Here is a 26,549-nt window from a genome sequence, read left to right as displayed (position 1 = left end):
CCCTTCCTGTGGCACTTTTCACAATACTTGGGAGTGTACAAGGGGGAAAAGTTAAGTTGAGTGTCACCAAACCAGAGACAAATAGAAGAAAGGGAAGTGGAGTCTCAGCTCAACTCACAGCACTCCGCACAGAACTCGGTGTTTCCTGAGCTGCGGAAAACCCAGAGCTGACATTTGGATGATTTGCAGCGGGGGGGAAAAGCCTTGCATCCAACAGCAGCGGTGACATTTAGAATCCGTGCACGCTCAAATCTGTTCTGGCAAGGTTTAGACTCTTACCCGCAACAAATGGAAATGTTGACTTATCAGTTGGAAGAATATGTAACATTTCCGCATTGAAATGTAAAAAAAAACGATGTTACTGTAAATATTTCATTGAATTGTGTTTTTACATTATCCAAAATGTTTGTACAATTCACAAACCTAGAGTATTCTGTCATTTTACTCAAGGTGCGTTTCATTTAGTTACCTGTAATCAGAAATCAGATATACATCTTTCGTACCGCAGTGGAGAATTTTTCCGTTAACAACAGCAAATGCAGATAAAGGCAAAGCAAAAAGGGTTGACTTACATAATAATTAAAGAGGCAAGCGCAAACTAAAATAACCAAACACCAATCAACAGATGGGCATCTATGTTTTTTTTTTTTAAAGGAGCTGCTTTTTAATAGAGTAAGTAAACAGAGGAAAGTATCGAAGGAGCCATTAATACATTCACACATTGTATATAAATTGTAAAAAAAAAGTTGTGATAACGGCATTTTCCTGCCTATTACACATGGCTTAGTGTGGTTGTCTGCCATAAGCTGTAATAACTTGTTGAAGTTATGAGTTGCCAATTTAACAATACAGAAAATTCAAATGGTACACAGCAAAATCAGCATCCCAAACTTAACACTGTCAGATTTGATTTCAACACTTTGACAGTGTCTATATGGGTCCACACCATAGACTAGGTCCACACCACCAGTTAATTTAGCTCTTTTTAAAGAGTTGGTTTCTTAACACTATTCAGAGTAATTATTAACTCTATTTGGAGGTACTGTAAAATGTAACTCTTCGTAACACTAACCAGTGTTCATTTTTCTCAACACTTGCATGGTGTTAAATATTAACTCTCTCACAGAGTAGTTTATTAACTATGAAAGTGTTACTCATATATTAACACTATAAGGTGTAAATAAAGCTCTAATAGAGTATAACAATTACTAAAAAATAAAGTAGGCTAAAGTGGTTTGAAACAAGATTTATTTTTCAAACATTCGCACCACTAAAGCATTTCAAAATACATTTCAAAATACACAGTAATACGGAACAATGTATGCTCTCTCATTTCATTCGATGAGAGGATAACAGTTGAATCTGATGAAATGGAGGAAGATGGTGATGGTGTAGGTTTTGACAATGAAGCTGGTGATGCTGTAAGATCGAGGATTGAAGCTGGTGATGCTGTTAGGTCCGGCAGAACTGATGAGTCTGATTCGTCTGCTACAAAATTAATCTCGAGATCTAAAAATGTACACAGGAGAATAAAAAAAGTGTTAAGATGTTATCATATGTAAAATAATGTTGTTGATTACCTCATCATTTAAAACTATTTCCTAAAAATCTATTGGCACAGTATGAGAAAGTATCAGTTGTATACATGCAGAAATATTGATGCATGCATATTAAACCAATACTGAGCAGTGGCGAGCTGTCAGGGCCCTCTAGGCCCTCTGAGGGCCTAAGATATTCTAAAAAATAATATTTATTTTAAAAATATTTTTTAGTTATATTTTTCATTAGTTTTACCAAAATAACTTGATTTAATTGTATTTAAAATAACATTTCCAAAGAAATAAACCCTTCAAATCTGCCTATTCAGTTTTTGTTGGAATGTGAAGGGTTAAATGAAAGAAGCTCCTTTAGCCGTCTCTGCGAGGTGAAGATAGGAGGTGATTGGTGGTCCAGCTATGAATTCACAGCGGACCCGCTATAGAGAGGCGAAGTCCCTCCCCTTCCGGTTGAGCTCCATGGGACCTTATTTCGGAAAAGTTATGCATTGAAGTCAGTGGAGAGAGAAAGATTATCTTTCGATCCCGTTTGAATTGTGCCACGAATTACACATATGATGTTTGTCAATTTAAAAGATAATTTTACAAGTAAAAAAATAAATAATGTGTCGTAAAACTGTGAAGTAACACTTTTTTTGTGTGAAACCGCTCAATTAACTACATCTCCCGTCTCGCACCACACACCAAGACGGCCGTCACGTTGGCATATTTCACTTCTTTCTTTCAGAATGAGGCGGAAAGTATTACAAGAGGTGAAAATCACTACAAGTCTGGGCATGTTGAGAGCTGTACATACACACAAGGGGAGTTAGTTGGGACCGGGATTCTAGGATTTGTAGTCTTTCTAGTTGCGTATTTTTCATAGTCTTATATTTCAACAGTTTTATGACAAACTGTGACTTTTGTGACATGGAAATTATTATTTAAGATTGACAAACATCATATGTTTAATTCGTGGCACAATTCAAACGGGATCGAAAGATAATATTTCTCTCTCCATTGACTTCAATACAAACTTTTTCCGAAATAAGGTCCCACCGGAAGGGGAGGGACTTCGCCTCTCTATAGTAACTCAATGAGTGAGTAATGTCAAATGACAGTACAATTGACCAATCATATCTTCCCTCTAAATGGGTGGGCTTTATTTTCGCGGACTTTATGACAAGTTCCGCCCGCTGTGAGGTTTATACATGTGTTTAGAGTGGTGCAATGACGCGTCCTAAAACCCGGAAGTAAGCTGCCCTCGGGTTCCCTCGACAAAAAAGCAATGGGATTTCTCCATCTCTACTTTTATAATTTTATAATCATAAATCGAATTGATAGATTTATGATTGATAGATTTATGATGAGCATAAGTTAGTTCATGATGGCTCACTTCAGTGATAGTGATGACATCATTGGGAATTGATTAACCGAGTCATTTTCAAGATTGAGTTACAATGATAAATTGGAGTGGCAAAGGATCAGCTGCATGACCCGTCATCAAGTACAACATCCAAAAGGACAGGAGGATGGACTTTGTGTTTAAGTGATTTGATCATCAAAGGTAGGCCTAAGTCATTTTCAATGATACAATTTAAAAGCGGAGTGATTAGTAAAATATGCATAAATAAAAAGAAAGAATGCTTACTAGGTAACATAAGAATAAACAAGTTTAAATTATTTGTTATTGGCTGTGATCATATTCTAAAGATTTTTGGATTATTGAAAAGTATACAAATATTACCGCAAGTGAAGGAGTTCAAGTATCTCGGGGTATCTCGGGGTCTGGTTCTCGAGTGAGGGAACAATGGAGCGTGTATGGCAAGCCATCTGAGTACATGTATTCCATTTCCTTGATATCAGACGGTAGCTGCCTACACTAGTTGGCTCTTTGATTTCACTTGTTAGATATATGGTCAAACTAGTTTGGCACTCTGCTTTACTAGTTAAATAAAACCTTACATTAGTCACTCTTTTTCAGCAACTAGTGGCACTTTTGTCAGACTAGTTAGCACATAAGCCTTACTAGTGACGCCAGGAGCAGCACTAGTAATGCCAAAGTCCCAACTTGTAAGCTTTTTGATGAACTAGTGGCCCTCTGACCGTACTAGTGACCCTAAAAGTCTTACAAGTTAACTAGTGCACTGCAAAAGCTCTGACATGTTAACTAGTTACACAAAAGAAGCACAACTAGTTAACTAGTTGCATACATTTGTCTGCACTAGTTAACGAGTAGCACCCAGAATCACTCACTAGTTAACTAGTAAAGGCAAAAGGTTCACTAGTTAACTAGTTGACGCCTCTTTTGACCTTACTAGTTAACTAGTGAGGCACAAAATGTGTACACGTTAACTAGTGAACCCTTTGCCCTTTACTAGTTAACTAGTGAGATACATTTAAAATGTTCACTAGTAGTACTAGTGGATCCCAAATGTGCACTAGTCACACAGAATGCTAATGAGGAGGAGGGGAAATAATGCATCGAGGTCTCCTATTGGCCCTAAGCTATAGCGCGCCACCCAGCCCAAATAGTTTATTTAAGAGCTTAAATACACTGTGTTTTAAAATACAGTCATTCATTTTTGAGTGCGCGATTAATAGCGTCTTTACAGTAATCGCAGAGAAGCGGCACTGACGCTAGTACAATAATAAAATAATGTATGTTTTTGTGCGATACCAATATGTTTGGTACTGTTGGACTCAGTACTTGTTAGACTACTACCACAAGTACAATCAAGTACTTTTATAATTTTTTAATACAAAGTACTTTTACTGTGTACTTTTTTAGTAATACTCTGTCAAACTCTCCCTCCAGAGTAAAATAAATGTATTTGCTATGTTTGATGAGGGATAAAATGATTCTTAGCCATAAGTTCTCAGTGAAAGTGGTACTACTGGACCAGTGGCGAGCCGTGACTTTTATACCTAGGCCCTCTGATCCCCGCCCCTTCCCTCGAGTTATTACGTCACAGCGTATACTTCAGCGGAATATCAAAACAACGGCCCGGGGTGCAAAACGCATCAATGAAAGTGACCCTCTACCACAGAAAACCACACCTGTAAATAACCCTATTTGTGTTCTTTGAAATTGAAAAGGATATTGCATTGTGTTCGTTACTTTCGTTGCAGTTGTATGTCTTAAGTGTAATTTGGCATGCTTTTATTTTGAAGGCCAGTTAACGCTATTGACAGGAAGTTGTTGTTGCTATGGAAACAAGAAAAGATTCACAGCGGGCGGAACTTGTCATAAAGTCCGCGATAATAACACCCACCCATTTAGAGGGAAGATATGATTGGTCAATTATACTGTCATTTGACATTACTCTCTCGTTCAGTTACTATAGCTGGGCCCTCTGTGAATTCATAGCTGGACGTCCAACAGCTCCTCTCTTCACAGTAACTCGCAGAGACGAGCTTCTTTAATTTAACCCTTCACATTCCAACAGAAACTGAATAAGCAGATTCGAAGGATTTATTTCTTTGGAAATGTTATTTTAATTACAATTGAATCAAGTTATTTTGGTAAAACTAATGAAAAATATAACTAAAAAATATTAAAAAAAATATTTTAAATATATATATTTTTTATTAATGTTTTTAAATATTATTTTGTAGAATATCTTAGGCCCTCACAGAGGGCCTAGAGGGCCCTGACGGCTCGCTACTGTGCTGGACAGAGTACTAATTGGACTACTACCACAATTTCAATCAAGTACTTTAATGTGTACTTTTTTAGGAGTAATCCCCTGTCAAACTCCCCTCCAGAGTACAATAATGCATGTTTTCTGCCATCTTTGATGTGAGATAGAATGGTGAAAGGTAAATGTTTTAAAGAGGATCTATATTCCTGTCTACAGTACTAAGGCAAGTTTCTAATTTTAAGAAAGTCTTGAATGTTCTTACCTAATTTGATATACAATCATATGATCATAATTACACAAATAATTTTGTTTTATATTTGTGAAAATATGGTCATATGACTGTATTTTAAAACACAGTGTATTTAAGCTCTTAAATAAACGATTTGGGCTGGGTGGCGCTCTATAGCTTAGGGCCAATAGGAGACCTCGATGCGTTCTTTCCCCTCCTCCTCATTAGCATTCTGTGCAACTAGTGCGACTAGTGCAAATTTGGGATCCACTAGTACTACTAGTGAACATTTTAAGCCTCACCAGTTGAATTTAAACTGTGATTCTGGGTGCTACTAGTTAACTAGTGCAGACAAATGTATGCCACTAGTTAACTAGTTGTGCTTCTTTTGTGTAACTAGTTAACATGTCAGAGCTTTTGCAGCGCACTAGTTAACTTGTAAAACTTTTAGGGTCACTAGTACGGTCAGAGGGTCACTAGTTAATCAAAAAGCTTACAAGTTGGGACTTTGGCGTTACTAAGGCATACGTGGTAACTAGTCGGACAAAAGTGCCACTAGTTGCTGAAAAAGAGCGACTAGTGTAATGTTTTATTTAACTAGTAAAGCAGAGTGCCTAACTAGTTTGACCATATGTCTAACAAGTGAAATCAAAGAGCCAACTAGTGTAGGCCGCTGCCGTCTGATATCAAGGAAATTGAATAAATACTCAAATGGCTTGCCATAGCCGTCTGATATCAAGGATATGGAATAAATACTCAAATGGCTTGCCATATTTAACATGTATGGCTTTTTCTTAAACTAGTGGATATTTTGAGCCCAGTAGTTGTGGTTTTCTTCTCTCTAGTTCAACACAATGACTTACTAGTTGACGTGTACGTGCAACTAGTTAACTAGTGAATTGTTTCAAAGTCATACATGTTGACTAGTGCATTTTTTTACACATCATTAATAAACTAGTTGTACGTACATGTCCACACAATCATTATATGGGTCCTTTTAAAGGCCTATGTAGCAAAGAATAAATGTCCTCTTACTGGGAGATGAACATTCTATTTACGCACTTCCTCTTTCGAGGAAATTAACATTCTATACGCACTTCTTTTTTAGAGTGAACTTTCTCTGCACTTCCTCTTTCAGAGTGAACTTCCTACGCACTTCCTCTTTCGAGGAGATGAACATTCTATCTACGCGCTTCTTTTTTGGAGTGAACATTTAACCACAAAGCAACGAAGAAGAACGCCTCTGACGTACGAGCTTGCACGCACAAGATGTGACAAACCACACGACAAAAGAGGATATAAGAAGACTGAAGAACATTGGAAAGCAGTTCCTCTTGGAACGGAGTTCTTCGCTACGCCAATTAGGTTCGATATATCCGAGCAAAACGTAGGTTCGATGTAAAGATACAGCCGAGCAAAACCGTAGGTTCGATGTAAAGATACATCTGAGCAAAATCTATTATTTTGTGTGGTGTGATATAACTTGTAAAGCGTATAAATAAAACTGCCTGTTCACACTTGTGAAAGTAAACTAAGATCCTCATAGGCCTCTGATTATTACTGAAGAAGTAACAAATCAGCAGAAATGTAACCCGTCCCCACATAGTTTGAGTCCTGAGTCCAGTTTGATTCTAGTGCCCTGTCTCCTTGGTTGAGGGTCAATCCCTGACTGAACAACTGCCGTCTCCCAGAGATAACAGCTGCACTCAAAGAAATGAAATGTTAGATTTACTTAATCTAGTTATGTCAACCGGCTGCACGTAACAAGGCTAAGTAAATAGGAAAAAGACTAGTAAACTAATATTTACTTCTTGCATTTAAAGTGGACCTATCATGCTATATTTGAATAATATAGTGTAGGACCATACCTATATAAGGCATATTTATACTTTTTATTTTTCAAAATACCAAACAGATCATGCATTTTAGCCATTCCTCATTTCGCTCAATTTAACACTGTCTTGGCATTGGCTGATTCTGTGAGAACAGCACCATCTACAGGCCTGGCGTATGTACTACATCGTCTCCAGCGCTTTCGAACGGCAATGTCCGTGGCTGTCTCCTCCTGATTGGTTGGCCCAATTGCCAGAACAATTCAACATAAAAAAACACTTAAGTCCAACTGCCCATTGGTGGTGGGTGCACATATTAGAATTGTAAAGCTCTTTGCGTAAAAAACCCACAGGTGCTGAATTTGACAGTGACGAGGAACACGAGTGACTCAAGAAGTTAACATGTGGGCTGAAAAGCTACAACAATGACTTATTATAAGAACATTTTATAAAATGCAACTTGAAACGCATCACATAATATTGCTCAAGCACATAATGTGTTGCGGTAGATCTTTGCCTCTGTTATACACATGAACATATGCCTTGAACTTTCAAAAGCAGAAACACAATTGTGTGTGTGTGTGTGTGTGTGTGTGTGTGTGTGTGTGTGTGTGTGTGTGTGTGTGTGTGTGTGTGTGTGTGTGTGTGTGTGTGTGTGTGTGTGTGTGTGTGTGTGTGTGTGTGTGTGTGTGTGTGTGTGTGTGTGTGTGTGTGTGTGTGTGTGTGTGTGTGTGTGTGTGTGTGTGTGTGTGTGTGTGTGTGTGTGTGTGTGTGTGTGTGTGTGTGTGTGTGAGAGAGAGAATGTACCGAGATGGAAATTAACTGGACGTTATCTCTGTCACAGTATTTTGTCCTTGGGATTACTCTGGTAATCTGTTTTTCAGAACCTGCACCTTGGTTGACAGTCTGTTGCCATCCAACCCCATCAATACTTTTTGAATGAATTCAAATGTATGTTTCAGCTCCTTGGGGTATCTCAGATTGAGGCTGTAAATCAGTCCAAGCAGTACTGCCCGTCCATTTTCCAAGTATTTCAGCTCTCGCAGCACTCCCAACACCCTCGATGATGACGCCAACATCCGCAAGTGGTGCCCCGGGCTCTGCTCCTTCGTGTTTCACGAGATAGAGTCCCAATATCATTGGCTCCATTTGTGTTGTTGCAAGTTCAACATCCTAAAGTGGGATTAGAACATAGTATTCATGATTATCAGTATGAGAACTAGCCCTGACACACATCATTTTATAATATGAAACAAATGAGCAAATCCTTTTATTATTATCCATTGTAAATAAATACATGTAGTTGTAAATGTACATGAACAATATAACCAAAGTAGCAGCAAATACTTTGAATAAAAAACAAATTCAATTATTTAAGTAGTTATTTTAGCTTTTAATTTAAAGAGGACATATTTATGCAAATGTTCAGGTTCAAATTAGTATGTAGTGTCTCTACTTTAAAAGAGTCCACTCCTGCTGATGTTCAGGTGTATATATATGTATCTGTGTTTGGCTATGTTTCAACTTACCAAATATTCCTTTATGAAGCTCTCGGAACTTTCATTCATGTAGACGCAGAGCGCTTTAAGGACACAGTCCCGTCGTGTTTCAACTGTGGGATCCTGAGGGACAAACACATTTTCAAAATCTTCACACAAGAATACTGATTATGCTTGTGTGCTGATTTTTGGCAAGTCAAAGAAAGGGGGTCAGAGAGGTTAAAATATATTTATATGAGAGGGACAACAAGAGAGAGAGATAAAGAAAATATGGTGTTGCAGTGCCCAAACTACACAATTTAATACAACTACATACTACAACTACAACTACATGGCTGCCATGATCAGGACCAAATTGCATCCTGCTGTTCCCCCCTTCTTTTTGAAAACCTTCATCAACTGAGACGAATGGCGATCCAATTGAGACATGAAGGTAGGCAGCAGCGGAACGGTGGTGATGCGGGTGAATTCTGCTTTTACCTGCAACACATTATGACACAGGTTCAAATGTTTTGTTTAAAGCTGTTGCATCTATAATAATATCAATCAAGTGTCATAGCGGAAAGGACAGGAGTTCATCTACTGGTGTAAACCAAACAAAGAATTTCAGCTGAGGTTCTTTTCTTATACATGTGCATCGATTAAAATATTTTAAAAAACACCTCGCTCTCTGAAAACAGAGCTGGCCATCTCTCTCCGAACTCTGTGATGAAGGGCTTATCCTGAAGGATTTTAAATTTATAGTGCTTGTCACGATCTGTCGGTGTTGTGTTTTTTCTTGTCTTTTTCTGTCTTTTGTTTCCTGTTTTATTTTGTAAAGTGTTCACCTCCTGTCTTGCCTGTTACTGTCTGTCTGTTTTCCCTCCCTGATTGTCTGATTATGTTCACCTGTGGCCCCTGTGTTTCCTCCTCCCTCCTCACGTGTGTCTTGTTGTGTGATTAGTCTTGTGTGTATTTAAGTTCTGTTTTTTCTGTCTGTCTTTGTCGGTTCGTCTTGTTCCATGACTAGTTCTGCAGTGAGTGTTCTGTTGTGTCATTGTATATATATCTATATCTATATATATATATATATATATATATATATATATATATATATCTATATATATATATATATCTATCTATATATCTATCATAGCCTTGAAATAAAGGAATTTTCAGTTTAAATCTGCATTTGCGTCCTGCCTGTTTCACACACGGTGACAGAACGAACCGACCTGAAATATGGGCCCAGCAGATCCTTTCGAGCAGGAGATATTGGAGTTCACCTTTGCTTTGGCTGTCTAATCTAGTCGATGGTTGTGAGCGTCCAGGGGTCAGCAGCGAGAGGCTGTTCGGGCTGAGGCACACCAGAGGGCAATGGAGAAACCAGGTTTAGTTAAATTCTTACCTGGCTGGATTTTGGACTTCCTCTCAGTGTGTGATTCCCGGCCTGCTAGCCCCAGGCATGCTAGCTCTGTGTCTCCCAATTCCCAACCTGGCACCATACGCCGTGGTGAGTTCCTTCTGAAGTCAATCCGTGCTTCTGCCCCAGTTCCTGCTCCTGTCCAGGAGTCAAATTCCGGAACTCGTCTGGCTTATGGAGGTCCACGGAGTATTCAGGCGGCTGCTAAGAGGAGTCGTCGCAAGGCCAGGCTAGCAGCCCGAGCCCCAGCAGCCATGGTTCAAGACCCAGTTCTGGCCCCAGCAGCCATGGTTCCGGCCCCAGTTCTAGCTCCAGCAGCCATGGTTCCGGCTACAGAACCCGCCCACACAGCCATGATCCAGGCTTCAGCTCTGGACCTTACAGCCATGTTTCCGGTTCCAGAACCGGACCCTACAGCCATGGTCCCAGCTCCAGAACCGGACCCTACAGCCATGGTCCCAGCTCCAGAACCGGACTTTACAGCCATGTTTCCGGCTCCAGAACCGGACCTTACAGCCATGCTTCTGGCTTCAGGACCGGCCCCAGTACCCATGCTCCCGACTCCAGTTTCGGCTCCAGGACTGGCTTACCGGCCAACGCCAGCCCCCGAGTCCTGTCGACGTACCGGCCGACTCCAGCACCTCGTCTCCTGTTGACTCTTCAGCCGACGCCAGCTCCCCGAGTCCTGTCGGCGTACCGGCCGACTCCAGCCCCTCGTCTCCTGTTGGCTGTTCAGCCGACGCCAGCTCCCCGAGTCCTGTCAGCTCCCCGAGTCCTGTCGGCTTACCGGCCGACTCCAGCACCTTGTCTCCTGTTGGCTCTCCAGCTGACTCCAGCCCCTCGTGTTCTGTTGGCGAACCAACCGCCTCAAGTCCCTGCTCAAGTCCCCTCTCCAGTTCCTACCCGAGTCTCCTCTCAAGTCACCTCTCGAGTCACCTCTCGAGTCCCCTCTCGAGGTCCCATTCAAGACACTTCTCGAGTTCCCTCTCAAGTCAACTCTCGAGTCACCTCTCGAGCCCCCTCTCAAGTCTCTTCTCGAGTCACCTCTCGAGCCCCCTCTCAAGTCCCCTCTCGAGTCACCTCTCGAGTTCCCATTCAAGACACTTCTCAAGTCACCTCTCGAGTTCTCTCTCGAGTCCCCTCTCGAGTTCGCTCTCGAGTCACCTCTCGAGTCCCCTCTCAAGTCATCTCTCAAGATCCCTCTCAAGTCATCTCTCAAGATCCCTCTCAAGATAACTCTCAAATCATCTCTCAAGTCAACTCTCGAGTCCCCTCTCAAGTCTCCTATCGAATTCCCTCTCAAGTCACCTCTCGAGTCCCCTCTCGAGTCACCTCCCAAGTCTCCGTTCAAGTTTCCTCTCAAGATCCCTCTCAAGTCATCTCTCAAGTCAACTCTGGAGTCCCCTCTCAAGTCTCCTCTCGAGTTCCCTCTCAAGCCCCGTCTCGAGTTCCGTCTCGAGTTCCCTCTCGAGTTCCCTCTCGAGTTCCCTCTCAAGTCACCTCTCGAGTTCCCTCTCGAGTTCCCTCTCAAGTCACCTCTCGAGTTCCCTCTCAAGTCACCGCTCGGGATCCCTCTCAAGTCTCCACTCAAGTCTCTTGTCCTGTGCCGTTGGAGGTCCTGCAGACTACTCTTCTGCCGGGGGTCCTGCCAACTCCATGTCTTGTCCCGTTGGAGGTCCCGCAGACTACTCTTCTGCCGGAGGTCCTGCCAACCCTATGTCCTGTGCCGTTGGAGGCCCCGCCGACTACTCTGCTGCCGGGGGTCCTGCCAAACCTATATCCTGTACCGTTGGAGGCCCCGCCGACTACTCTTCTGCCGGGGGTCCTGCCAGCCCTATGTCCTGTGCCACTGGAGGCCCCGCCGACTACTCTTCTGCCGGGGGTCCTGCCAACCCTATGCCCTATCCCGTTGGGGGTCCCGCCGACTACTCTCTTGCCAGGGGTCCTGCCAACCCTATGCCCTGTCCCGTTGGGGGTCCCGCCGACTACTCTACTGCCAGGGGTCCTGCCAACCCTATGTCCTGTCCCGTTGGGGGTCCGCCGACTACTCTCCTGCCGGGGGTCCTGCCAACTCCATGTCTTGTCCCGTTGGAGGCCCCGCCGACTGCTTTTCTGCCGGGGGTCCTGCCAACCCTATGTCCTGTGTCGTTGGAGGTCCCGCCGACTACTCTTCCGCTGGGGGTCCTGCCAACTCCATGTCTTGTCTCGTTGATTCCGCCGACTGCCCTCCTGTCTGCCCTGTGTCCTCTTCCATGGGGGATCTTGCCGACACCAGCTCCTGACCGGCCTCCGGAGCTGTCCGGTCTTCGCCCTCGAGCCTGGTCCCCTGAGGTCGCCCGCTGTGGTCTTCACCTCTCCTCGGACTCTGCCTTGCCCCCGGGCCGTCCGCCCGAGATTCCCTCCATGGACTCTGCCTTGCCCCCGGGCCGTCCGCCCGAGTTCCCCTTTATGGACTCTGCCTTGCCCCCGGGCCGTCCGCCCGAGACCCCATCCATGGTCTCTGCCTTGCCCCCGGGCCGTCCGACCGAGTTCCCCTTTCTGGACTCTGTCTTGCCCCCGGGCCGTCCGCCCGAATCCCCCTTCTCGGCTTCTACCCTGCCCACGGGCCGTCCGCCCGAGATCCCTTCCTGGTCCTCTGCTGTGCCCCTGGGCGGTCAGCTCAGCCCCGTCCTCCTGACCCCCTCCACCCACCCTGGTGGCCTTATTTTTTTGTAAAAAAAGTACTCAGATCCTGTACTAAAGTAAAAGTATAAATACTCCATTACTTGCTATAGTCCCAAATTCAAAATAATACTTAAGGTAAAGCACCAAAGTGTTATTAGCCAAATATAATCAAGTATCAAAAGAAAAAGTACTTTGTGCAGAATGCCTTTTGTAAAAGGGTTGCATCATTATAGAATAATAATGAATGTTCTTATAATAAAAAATCTACATATATACAAGATGTGTTAATGTTGTGATTTGTTAATATAGAGCACATTTTGGAAAGAACTGAGTAAATTAGTAGTAAATGTATGTGAATATAAACCTTATCTAAAAAGGTAACTACAAGTGTCCAATAAATGTAGTGTAGTAAAAGTAGAATATTTCCCACTGAAATGTAATTGAGTAGAAGTACAGAGTAGCAGAAAATGTAAATACTCAAGTATATTTCTATGGTACTTGTAGGCCTACTTTGTGCAGTAATGTAAATGTAGTTGGTTACATTCCACCACTGATCTTAAACACGGCATGTGCTTCGAGCGAAAGCCAACTTAGAACATTGTTTGTTTTAACTGACAAATCCTACTCATTTAGCCTTCAACTTATTTGGAGACGTGAAGGATACTTACTGTACTTTTGAGCCGCCGGCTTTCATCGATACATTTGGCCACTCCCCAACAACTTGGAAATCTGAAATTCAAAGTTGGAGAATTAGTCACACAATGAACCTCATGGCAAAAATAATTAATCCTGTATACTGTCATTAAAAATCAAAATCTTGCAACTGCCACAAACATTCGCACTGCGGTCAAGCCAGCCTCCATTCGGGAAAAACCTAGTCAAGCCAGCCCGCACGTGATATTGCGGTGCGCGAATATTCTATGCATTACGGTAGAGTCCTGGAAACACTGCCTTCAAAATAAAAGCACTTACTCGGTCAATAACAAATACACCAAAATAACATACCAAACATATTAAATTAAGAAATATGTACTATATAATGTGATCATTAATTATTTAAAACAAACTACGTATAACTACCACATTATAAATGAGTGAATGTAAAACTTAAGGAGTTTCAAAATAAAAGATCTTTGAAACCTCCATTGTATGAGCCATCATCCCTCTGTTTTTAGATGAGAATCTTAAAAAAAAATGTCCAGTATCTGAGTTACTTGATTAAGTCACTCAGAAAAAATCAGAACATTCTGATGTAGAGTTTCAAAATAAAAGACCTTTGAAATGTCTATTGTATGAGCTATCATCCCTCTGTTTTTAGAATTCAGATTGTCCTGATTCTCCCTGGGTGACTAGATGGGGTGTCCTGCTATCACCCTGACGTGAAATGAGTCTTTGATACTGGAGAGTTTTTGTTTTATTCTTATCTAAAAACAGGGATGATAGCTCATCTATGAGACTTCAAAGGTCTTTTATTTTGAAACTCTTTAAGTTTTACATTCACTCAGTTATAATGTGGTAGTTATACATAGTTTTGTGTATCTTACATTATTATTGATCACATTAGGCCTATATAGTACATATTTTAATATGTTTGGTATAATTGTTATTGACCGAGTAAGCACTTTTATTTTGAAGGCAGTTTTTCCAGGCCGCTACCGTAATGCATAGGATATTCACGCACCACAAAACAACGCGGATGATGGCTTGACTCTGTTTTCCAAAGTGGAGGCTGGCTTGACCGCAGTACATTCGCTTGGCTCGGCACCCAGAGTAACACCCCTTCAGCAGCCGCAGTAGTCTCAGCAAATAGTGGCATCTGCGGCAGAAGTACCTGCCACTATTTAATCTTGCTCTCTCTATCTGATTATGATAAAGAAACACGTTTTCGGGTGAATTCCGTGTCTATTTAAGAGCTGTCTTAAGTGACGATGTGCTTGTTGAGTGCGTTCCTTTACATGCTTTAAATAATTCACACTTTGATATTCCCCGCCGACATAATCAACGTAACGACCAGGCACAGCTCCGGCTGACGCAACAGTACAGTGCAGATGGGAATTTTTTTTCTTCCAAATAAGCTTTACAATTTAACAAAAAAACCTCCCTCAGGGCGTTACACTTGATGAGACTGACCCCTAGATTCCACCGGTTCCGTCTGCGGCGCGTTACGGCTGCGCCGCGGTTTTGGTCCGGCCTCCTCCGGCGTCATACCCTACCGGAAGCGTTTCAGAAGCATTTCAGAAGCGGAGCGTCTTGCCTGCCGGCTCGCAGTTTTTGTTGATTTGGGCATATTTCCTGGACAGGCTACTTTGTACAGACAAAGTTAATAATAATTATAATATCCCAGTTATAAACGACATGAATCAAAGATGTGTTGCTGTATTTTAGTGGTAAAAAAATGCATCTATCATCATAATTATTCTATATATGTACACAGTGCCTGTAAACCGGAGAAGAACGCTGGCATTTCTCCTCCTACTTGAAAGAATATGGAGGGATAGGGTCTGCAAAATGTGTTTGTGTGTGTATATACACTGTATATATATGCTATATACTCCAGCGATTAAAAACCAGGCCTTGTCCTTTCTGATGTTGTCCTTGTAAAAAGCATTGGTTACATCATATAAAATAGTGTGTTTTTCCACCTCCAGAATGAAAAGCTCCTCGTCCATTGTGCGTGTCGTAGTGAAGGTGTTGTGATGAAGGAGGGGCGTCTGCAAAATTAGTATATGTGGGGGATGGGCCTGGTCCGGATGCTCTGACCGTTCCACTTCCTGCCTACGTTACGGCTGTGCCACGACAAAAATAGGATTCATCCTAATTTTAGAGGAGCCCTGCGCCGAGCCGCTTCTGGGCCGCTTCTGGGACTCTTCTGGGACGCTTCTGAGCCGTAACGCGCCGCGTGTGGTGCGTGTTGTGGAATAGCACCCATTGACTGGAGTGGCCACGATCGCCGTGAGCACCACGGCACAGCCGTATGCTACGTTCACACCGGACACGATGCGAATATTCGCTTCGCTCGAAACGCTCCTATCTCATCGCTCTAGTCGCTCGAATTTCACCGCGGCTGCCAGCTGTGTTTACTCGCATCATTCAAACAAGACGCGCTGGCTCGGGAGCTACAACCACAACAAAATGAACATATTTTACCGTGATTAAATTGTAATACACGTTTCTAAAGGATGCCGACGTAACAACATACTGATACCGGTTAGTAAAAATCATGAATTAATGCTTGAAAAGTCTGCAGACAAGACGGCAGGCGAAAAACCTTTTAGAATGCTTGTTTTCTGAATGGAGATTGGGTCGACCAGACTAAGCTAACGTTGTATATGCTCACTCCACACTCATAACAACGGCCTACAGACATAAATAAACCAGCGACTATATTCGCCATGACAGAGACAGTCTGTGGTTTGTACTTGTTTAACTTCTGTACAGTTTCTGAACAGATATGAGGAGCTGTGATCTCTGTGTGCTAACTGCTAACATCTAATGGCTGATGTTTTCTGGTTGAACGTCAGTGACGGCAGGCTGAGATCCTCACCTCTGATTGGCTTCCGCGAGAACGCGTCACGTGAATTTGACGCTCGAGTTGAAAAAATTGAACTCTCGCGTTTGAGGCGGCCCCCTTCAATCGCCTCATTCACTTGATTCGCGCCGCGTCCACCGCTTCATGCGCGCCGTCGGAGCGAATTCGAGTCTGATCGTGTTTCTGCATTGACTTTACATGTAATCTCGCCACCCCCAAACGTCGCATCGCGTCCGGTGTGAACGCAGCATTATGCTGCCAATCTACATTCAGAAAACAAGCATTTTAAAAGGTTTTTCGCCTGCCGTCTGTCTGCAGACTTGTCAAGCATTAATTCATGGTTTTTACTAACCGGTATCAGTATGTTGTTACGTCGGCATCATTTAGAAACGTGTATTACAATTTAATCACGGTAAAATATGTTCATTTTTCTGTGGTTGATAGCTCCCGAGCCAGCGCGTCTTGTTTCAATGATGTGAGTAAACACAGCTGGCAGCCGCGGTGAAACTCGAGCGTCTAGAGCAGGGGTTTTCAAAGTGTGGGTAGGTGAACCTCCCCTCAGAGAACATAAGAACAGCCGCGCCCCCCCTCCCAATTATTATTGCTGTTATTATTATTATTATTATTATTATTGTTGCTATAATGCAGGGGTATTCAATTGCATTTCAAAGAGGTCCAGTAAGAGAAAATGTAATTAAATGCTCTGTTTTCGCTGTCTACCTTCCGCCATTGGAAATTACTCCGACTGTTTCTCTCCTCTTGTCGTGTCTCTGTGTGTGTTTGAATCTATCGTGCTGACTGCACCGATTTGATTGGCTGAGTAGCGTCACCTCCTTAAAACATTAAACAATAACTTTTTTAAACCTTTTTATTTTTATGTTTTAAACATATTGTATAAAACTCCCCCACTACTTGGACTATTCCTTGGACCATTCTAGAATAAGCCCGAATGGTCTCAACCATATTGCATCAGTAACGTGCACTTGTTATTATAACAAGATCGCAAGGACGCTGGTAGCGATCGGAAAATTGAGTGTTGTTCAGTTTGTGTGTTGTGGAACATGCGTGTCCGTGCATGAAAATATACCACACACCCAATTACAATTGCATGTTCAATTCACTACCCTGGAAGTTAATACAGTTGTTAAAGTTGGAACAGCCTGTGTACAGCCGTTCTTCCTTGCATGTCAGTCGCCGACACCTTCTTACAGAGGACAGGCACATCTAGCTGCAGCACGACGCCGTGTTCTCAAGACATATTTTTTTAACATTTTCAACATGGTGGATTAATCCTTATATGCTCCCGGCAACACACTGAACGTCAACTTTGCCTCCTTATTACACTCACCCCTACTTTAGTGGGAACAATGAGTCTGCGTCTTTGATGCACAGAGGAATAAACGCAGATCATCCTCTGGCTGCAGCCTTGACCGATACTTGCTTTTGATCAAAGTCAATGCAGAAAACCTGCACTCACACAGGTAGGTGGAGGTGAAGGGAATGAGCACTTTTACAGCCTTTTTGGCGAGGTGGGGGAACTCGGTCTCCACAGACAGCCACAAGTGGGCAAGTGTCACTTTACTCGTCTTTTTCTCGTTCTTTTGTGTCTCACGCTGCGCCTCCCCTGAAGCTCTCTGGCGCCCTCCAGGGGAGGCGCGCCTCACACTTTGAAAACCGCTGGCCTAGAGCGATGTGATAGGAGCGTTTAGAGCGAAGCGAAAATTCGCATCGCGCCCGGTGTGAACGCAGCATAACGCGCCCGTAACGCGCCGCAGACGGCCCCGGTGGAATCTAGGGGTTAGAAGACCTTAACCGACTCTGAACTTTTTGGCGTTTACAACCAGGCTCTCAAATCTTTAAATCAAAACAAAAAAAATTAAAAAGGAGGGAAAAAACGTGTCCACTTGGCCAGAGGTAAAAGTTAAGCTGACATTACTAATTATAACCACATCAAGCTAAAAATCCTTAACGACTGAGACTTCTACAGACAAAGCTTGAAATATTACCTCTTTTGTGACATATTCTAACTCTTTTAAGTGCAAGGGAACATAATTGAAAACAGACAGTTAAGCTAGCAGTTAGCTAGGCTGCACCGCTTTTCAAATCTATCATCAAAGTATACAGTTGGTAGCAGGGAAATCAAAAATACACATCAACTTTTGTATTTCAGGGACCGTTTGTGTTTAATATATGTTAATATTTAAGAAACTTACCATAAAATCCAAACCAAAAAACGTACGCATGTCCCCGGTCTTAAAGCGCATGTGCTGAGAAAGTATGGCAAGTACTTTGGGACAATCAGTGCGTTTTAAATAACTTTACCATTTAAATACAACACAACATGGTAATGTAATCCCAAAACGTTGAACTTTTACATAAATGCAATTAAAGTCTCTTGATTTAATTGTAAAAAGTGCATTTACTTAGTAGTTTCAATATAAAAAAAGCAATTAATGCAAACAACATCCATATTTCATTTCTTAGAGTGTGGTAAGTAGCACCTGGTCAACTCTGTTGCAGAAAAAAGTAAGTCATATTGGAGGTCGCCAGGATCGTATGATCTGAAATATGGCAGCAGTGTTGTATTCAATCCGAAAGGTTTCAGAGGTTCCAGAGGTGTGTTCATTAACAGGTCTGTGACAATCTAAAGGGATAAACTAACTGGAAAGTATAAATAAGTAATGTAAATCGATGAATGGAGGTATTATAGAAAGAAGGGAGTTTATCGGTACCTCGTGGTGGTGTGTAAAGGACACACCTTTTTATGCCCGGACTGAGTAAAAACCGTATAAATCAACACCATAGATGAGAGTAACATCTACGTCACTTTACGGCCCCTCCCACTTTTGGGTGAAACCAATGCTATGGGCATAGATATGTCTCATCATTATTTGTGTGAACATAAAAATAATTTGTGTGTAAATATGTGATTTGTAAATGTAAAACACCATCCACAAATGCATTTAAATGATTTGCAAACTCACAAATAAATTTACAAATAAAACGGATCTGCAAATACGCTAAATATTTTCACAAATAAAAAAAAGACCTGTGAATATTTCTTTAACATTAACAGCTTTCGATCTGGCATTTGTGATTCCATTTTGTATTTGTCGACCAAAAATGCACTTGCGGATCTCAAATCTCTGCTCGTGGATCTCACATTTCTGCTTGTGGATCGTCTTTTTACACACACGGAATTTTGAGACATATTTTCCGCCGGTCTCGGCTAAAATCTACTCGTGTCACTCGGTTATTTTCGGAAACCATGTGATGGCCCGCTGATGACGACATTTCCGCATGACTTCAAAGTAAGAGCATGATGGTTTGTTTAATGCTCTGTTTTTATATTATAATGAACAGCGGAACGTTAGATGCATTCTTTATCACCATCATCATCATCATGTTATAGTGATACAGTTAGTTTGTGTTAGTTTATTGGTTCAATATAGCATATATCGAGCACATTCGTTGATGTTGAAGTACAGGCTATAGCCTACGCCACTTTCAGGTCCCGGGGGAGCAGCTGGCAGCGTAGCAGCCCAGAAAAAACTCTTTCTTCATTGTTTGTTGTGTATTCAGTCAAGCGGGTCAAAGTTACAAAGCACTTCACATCTTATTAATCGGCCTAATTTTACCTGCAGTGCAGTAATAAAGTAATCTGTAGAAAAACATCGTATTTAGGTTAGCCTTCATAGTAAGGCTACATTAAATGTTATAATATTCATTGTGTCCTTTACTGTATACAGGACTGTCTCAGAAAATTAGAATATTGTGATAAAGTTCTTTATTTTCTGTAATGCAATTAAAAAAACAAAAATGTCATACATTCTGGATTCATTACAAATCAACTGAAATATTGCAAGCCTTTTATTATTTTAATATTGCTGATTATGGCATACAGCTTAAGAAAACTCAAAAATCCTATCTCAAAAAATTAGAATAGTTCCTCAGACCAAGTAAAAAAAAAAGATTTATAACAGCAAAACACAATCAAACATTTGAAAATGTCCATTAATGCACTCAGTACTTGGTTGGGAATCCTTTTGCATGGATTACTGCATCAATGCGGCGTGGCATGGAGGCAATCAGCCTGTGGCATTGCTGAGGTGTTATGGATGCCCAGGATGCTTCAATAGCGGCCTTTAGCTCATTAGCATTGTTGGGTCTGGTGTCTTTCAGCTTCTTCTTCACAATACCCCACATATTCTCTATGGGGTTCAGGTCAGGGGAATTTGCAGGCCAATCGAGGACAGTAATGCCATGGTCAGTACACCAGTTACTGGTGGTTTTGGCACTGTGGGCAGGTGCCAGATCATGCTGGAAAATGAATTCCTCATCTCCATAGAGCTTTTCAGCAGACGGAAGCATGTAGTGCTCTAAAATCTCTTGGTACACAGCTGCATTTACTCTGGGCTTGATGAAACACAGTGGACCAACACCAGCAGCTGACATGGCTCCCCAAACCATCGCTGACTGTGGGAACTTCACACTGGATTTCAAGCAACTTGGATTTTGCTCCTCTCCAGCCTTTCTCCAGACTCTGGCGCCTTGACTTCCAAATGAAATACAAAACTTGCTTTCGTCTGAAAAGAGGACTTTGGACCACTGTGCAACTGTCCAGTGCTTCTTTTCCTTAGCCCAAGTCAGACGCCTCTTCCGTTGTCTTGAGTTCAGAAGTGGCTTGACCATGGGAATACGGCTATTGTAGCCCATTTCCCGGACACGTCTGTGAACAGTGACTTTTGATACCTGGACTCCAGCTTCAGTCCACTGTCTTTGAAGCTCCCCCAAATTCTGGAAGCGACTCTTCTTCACAATGCTGTTAAGGCTGCGGTCATCTCTCTTGGTTGTGCAGCGTTTCCTGCCACATTTCCCCCTTCCAACAGACTTTTTGTGGATGTGCTTTGAAACTGCACTCTGTGAACAGCTTGCTCTTTGAGAAACTTCTTTTTGTGTCTTACCCTCCTGATGGAGGGTGTCAATGACGGTCCTCTGGACAGCAGTCAGATCAGCAGTCTTCCCCATACTTGTGATTTAGTTTACTGAACCAAGCTGAGTGTTTTTCAAGGCTCAGGAAACCCTTGCAGGTGTTTCGAGTTAATTAGACGATTCAAGTGATTCGTTGAACACCCTACTAGTATACTTTTTCATGATATTCTAATATTTAGAGATAGGATATTTGAGTTTTCTTAAGCTGTATGCCATAATCAGCAATATTAAAATAATAAAAGGCTTGCAATATTTCAGTTGATTTGTAATGAATCCAGAATGTATGACATTTTTGTTTTTTTAATTGCATTACAGAAAATAAAGAACTTTATCACAATATTCTAATTTTCTGAGACAGTCCTGTATGCATATATTCCTGTCTATTGCTTTCATTTGTATTTAAGGATATTGTGTTACTTGTTTCCACACATTTCACAATTTGGGATGAATTAAGTATCTATCTATATATGATATCCATCTATCTATCTGTCCGTCAATCTATCTATCTATCTGTCTATCTACCTATCTACCTATCTATCTGTCTGTCTATCTGTCTGTCTGCCTACCTACCTACCTACCTACCTATCTGCCTGCCTGCCTGCATACCTACCTACCTACCCTACTAGTTGTTTTTGTTTGGAAAGGTTTTGTCATTGTATTGCTCTTTACTGGTGTTGTGTCAAATTATGCCCCCCCCGTCATGAAATGCCCCCCTTGTCACGGGAACGCGCATTTCTAAATGACACGTTTACACCTGCACCCCACCCCAAAATATGTTTCTATTAATCCCACCCTCACGCATTTTTCAGGGTATGGTTCTAGGACTGGTACCAATAAATGGAGCAAGTTTCATGAATGTGACACTTTTATTTTCTAAGATAGCAAGGGGGGGCATATTATGATAAGCAGGCCTGTCATAAAATGCACCCCACCCAAAAAGATGGTTATCTTATGCCCACCCTCAAACATTTTTCAGGGTATGGTTGTAGGACTAGCAACAATGAATGGAGCAAGTTTCATGAATGTGACACTTTTATTATGTAAGATAGCAAGGGGTGCATAGCGTTGCAAAAATATGCTGACAAAGACTATGTAACATTTGTAAACATATATTTTGATTATTAGATGACAACTATGTAAAATTAAACAATACATTTTAAAGCACGTTTATACAGACAGGACGTAACAATAATAATTTTTAAAAAAAACTGAAAAGGAAGTGACGAATGAATTTTGACACCACTACCATCAAATACGGAGAGAAAAGTTAAACCAGAAGAATCAAGACTATATGAGCTAAACAACTCAGTCTGAAAATTGCCATTAATAAAAACCTTGAACGTATACTTTTCATTTTAAACATCCTTTTAAGGTGTACACGTGTCATTTAGAAATGCGCGTTCCCGTGACAAGGGGGGCATTTCATGACGGGGGGGCATCATTTGACACAACACCGGCACCTGCAGAGCACAGGACTTTGACCCGCTTGACTGAATACACAACAAACAATGAAGAAAGAGTTTTATCTGGGCTGCTTCGCTGCCTGCTGCTCCCCCCAGGATCCGAAAGTGCTCGATATATGCTGTATTGAACCAAACTAACACAAACTAACTGTATAACTATAACATGATGATGATGATAATGACGATGATGGTGATAAAGAATGCATCTAACGTTCCGCTGTTCATTATAATAAAAAACAGAGCATTAAACAAACCATCATGCTTTTACTTTTACAGTAAATCATGCGGAAATGTCGTCATCAGCAGGCCATCACGTGGTTTCCGAAAATAACCAAGTGACACGAGTAGATTTTAGCCGAGACCGGCGGAAAATATGTCTCAAAATTCCGTGTGTGTAAAAAGACGATCCACAAGCAGAAATGTGAGATCCACGAGCAGAGATTTGAGATCCGCAAGCGCATTTTTGGTCGACAAATACAAAATGGATTCACAAATGCCTGATCGAAAGTTGTAAATGTTAAAGAGATATTCACAGATCTTTTTTTTATTTGTGAACATATTTAGCGTATTTGCAGATCCGTTTTACACTTGCAAAGGTACTTGTGAGTTTGCAAATCTTTTAAATGCATTTGTGGATGGTGTTTTACATTTACAAATCACATATTTACACACAAATAATTTTTATGTTCACACAAATAATTATGAGACATATCTATGCCCATACAACGCTTTCATTTGAATGGCGATCAAGCCTGAAGCCACAGAGCTCTTCTTTTACTGTCCTTTTTTCTTAGAGGAAGTACAGAAACACTGAACGTTTTTTTGGATTGGTTAGCTAGCGCTACCTCTAGCTTAATGCTAAAAGCCCACAAGCCAAACACATCTTATCTTAGCGGTGACTCGAGTCGCCTGTCTTATAGCACAGCTCAACAGGAAAATAGTCTATCCCACTTTTGTCATGAAAACAGGAGTTTTAGCAAACTAAATGTTGGAATAAGCCAATATAACCAGAATTATCACTGGTTATTGACGGGTGTTAGAAATTAAAATCAATGTTTTGATGCTGTAATGTAGCTTAAACATACCGTCAGTTTAAACGCTCTTTTATACTGAGAAACCAGAAATTCTTGTGCACAAGCAGTTAAGCTTTTATTCTGAAAGTCCTTCATCTACGGTTAGCATTTAGCATGTGGCTAATATACGATTTCCTAAAGAGGTGAATTGAGAAGCGAAATGACTTGGTGTGGTGAAAACCGAAACCTACTGATTTAACACTACAACGATAGATGTCGAGATACTACCATGTTGAATATTAAATGAAAGTACAGTTTATTTGAATACATTATTGTTTACAGACGAGAGTAGCATGTGACAACATCCGGAATGACCGGCAACCAAACGAGCCGAGAAGTATTGTTTAGAGTATTGATTACAGCGTTTAGAATGTGTTAAATGAAAAGTGATGAAAGAGAATATGAGGAGAAACGGCGTGTTAAGCATATATTGAATGTGAAAAGAACCTATCCTCTGTTTAAATGCAATAACGGACATTGGAGACGAGGTGAGCCGGCTGGCGGGGAGGAGCCAGCAGAGGATATATATAGCAGTGCCGGAGGAGAGATCCGCTGTCTTCTTCTTGCTCAGGAGAACCAGATCACAGCTGTTTTCTGCCGGAACAATATTCTGTCTGTAACACTACCGCGCCTTTTTTAATTAAAGTATCCCATTTGAATCTTTTCAGAGACTCCATTTAGTCTCATTTTAAAGCTTCTCTCCTGGACGCGAGAATAAAGAACATATTTAACACGGGTGGCAAGGAACAGAACCGCGGTATAAAGTTACAGGATAACGATAACGTGAGGCTTACGTTGTCTCACTTTTAGACAGAGACATAAAAGAGAAATACCAATAACAAAACACAACATTAACAGAAATGATTTTAATTTACTTACCGAACAATCTCAGCAGTGGCGAGCCGTCAGGGCCCTCTAGGCCCTCTGTGAGGGCCTAAGACAGGGGTTCTCAAACTTTTTGTTCATGCGGACCACTATTTATTATCAAGGATTTTCGCGGACCACCTCATATGCAAACCGTAAAAATAAGTACATAAACTTAGTGTTAAAACGGCGATATCTTTTTATAGTTAATTATAGACAATCAAAAGAAAATTGAAGCCTATCTGATACTTTTGTGACTGGTGTCTGTCTGCGTTGTGTATGTTTCTCAAAGAGGACGGCGGACGGTATTTTAATTAGGTCATCCCAAATAATGCCACAAGTGCCCATGCGCGCAGACAGGTCTACAAAAAACTACCGCTATGCTTAGTCCTACTTTAGTTACTGTACTACACAAAGCAGACGGTGCTGCGCTCAACACACATAGGTGACATTATTGTGTCACATCAGTAAAGCCTTAAATAGAAATATATAAGATTGCAGACATAGGCCTAATTAAATGCATTTTAACTGAACAATAACTGAATTAGTTTGTTTCACTCTTGGACCAGGGGTACCAAATCTATGCAGACTGCTGCAACAAGTACCTTAATTAACTGTCTCATCCATGGGCGTAATTTCCACTGGGGACAGGGGGGACATGTCCCCCCCACTTTTCAAAATCTCGTTTGTGTCCCCCCCACTTTTCAAATGGGTTTTTTTTTTAACGCAAGTGGTCATCGTCACGGAGGAGCGTCTGTGTGTGTGTGGCAGGAGCGCATTTTGTGTGAGAGAGAGAGAGAGACAGAGAGAGTTACGGGGGTTGTTGTTAGCATCTGGTGCTAGCTTGGAGCTAACAGAGATTAGAAGCTGTTTCAACAATAAGGAGAGGGAGAGTCCTCTCCTGTCGGACTGAGATAACGTCAGCTCAGGGAGGTAAAGGACTCGCTGAGTGATTATATTGTAAACTTTAGTCTGTTATCTCAGTGGGTCTCAAACGGTTTGGTCTAAACAAATATTTCCATCTATTTATATAACATATGGTTGTTCAAAATAAGTAAAAAAAATTATTCCAATGTCAGTAAAAAATTAAAAACACAGTTTGAAAGGGGAGTGAATAGTCAAATATGCATAAATAAAAAGAAAGAATGCAGACTAGGTAAGATAAAGATAAGAGAGGAGTTTATCAATGATGTGTTATTGGTTGTGAGCATATTCTAATGTTTTTTGGAGAATTGAAATGTATACAGTCTGTTTCATATGAGTGTTGAGAGCTGTATCCATAAATCTCTTAATTTGTGCACCAGATTGATGCCTTTAACTTCAATTTAAAGAAACAAATCTTACCGGGGGTGCATGCCCCCGGACCCCCCTAGAGGATGTGAGGTCATCACAAATAAAACAGGTTCATGGATAGATAAGTTTGCACACTCATTATATACACTACACATTTTTCTCGGATTAGTTAACACCATAGTACCTAATATATTTGTTGAAAGGCAGGAAATGGAATTAAATCGAGAACAATGTTTCATTGCGGAGGACCCCCTGTTTTGTGTCCCCCCCACTTCTCAAACCAAAGTTACACGCTTGGTCTCATCGAATTTTGTCTGAATTAATATGATAATATTAACAATCATATTATTCCTATCATCTGTCAATCACTGTTATGATGCAGCGATTACCATCTGTTCAGCAAAACGCCTCACAAACTGATCAAGATCCAAAGCTTTAGTGCGTTTTGATTCAATGCTGACTACAGCCAAACTTGAAAGTCTCTTCTCTGTCATTGTAGACTTCAAATACCTCATTCCTTCCGTGTACAG

At 41.5% G+C, this 26,549-nt stretch overlaps 1 protein-coding gene across 3 annotated transcripts; it reads right to left on the bottom strand.

Annotated features, from left to right (window-relative positions):
- Positions 1-1,353: 1,353 nt before the first annotated feature.
- On the bottom strand, positions 1,354-26,549 carry LOC307017269 (uncharacterized protein). 3 transcript variants are annotated; one of them, XR_013802105.1, is made up of 5 exons: positions 24,742-24,852; positions 13,474-13,534; positions 8,770-8,862; positions 8,048-8,413; positions 1,354-1,509 (listed from the first exon to the last, which is right to left on the bottom strand). XR_013802105.1 is itself a non-coding variant. In XM_079646817.1 (5 exons), the coding sequence occupies exons 1-4, from the start codon at positions 26,532-26,534 to the stop codon at positions 8,186-8,188; spliced, it is 387 nt and encodes a 128-aa protein (XP_079502943.1). In that variant the 5' UTR covers positions 26,535-26,549; the 3' UTR covers positions 1,354-1,509; positions 8,048-8,185. The 3 variants fall into 3 exon arrangements, 1 of the variants encoding a protein (XP_079502943.1); XR_013802106.1 differs by having other exon boundaries at positions 8,134-8,413; XM_079646817.1 differs by lacking the exon at positions 24,742-24,852 and adding an exon at positions 26,530-26,549.

The sequence above is a fragment of the Notothenia rossii genome, assembly GCF_949606895.1.
Source record: "Notothenia rossii genome assembly, chromosome: 8".
NCBI lineage: Eukaryota > Metazoa > Chordata > Actinopteri > Perciformes > Nototheniidae > Notothenia > Notothenia rossii.
Note: the sequence above shows the minus strand (reverse complement) of the source record. Positions and strands in the feature narration are given on the sequence as shown.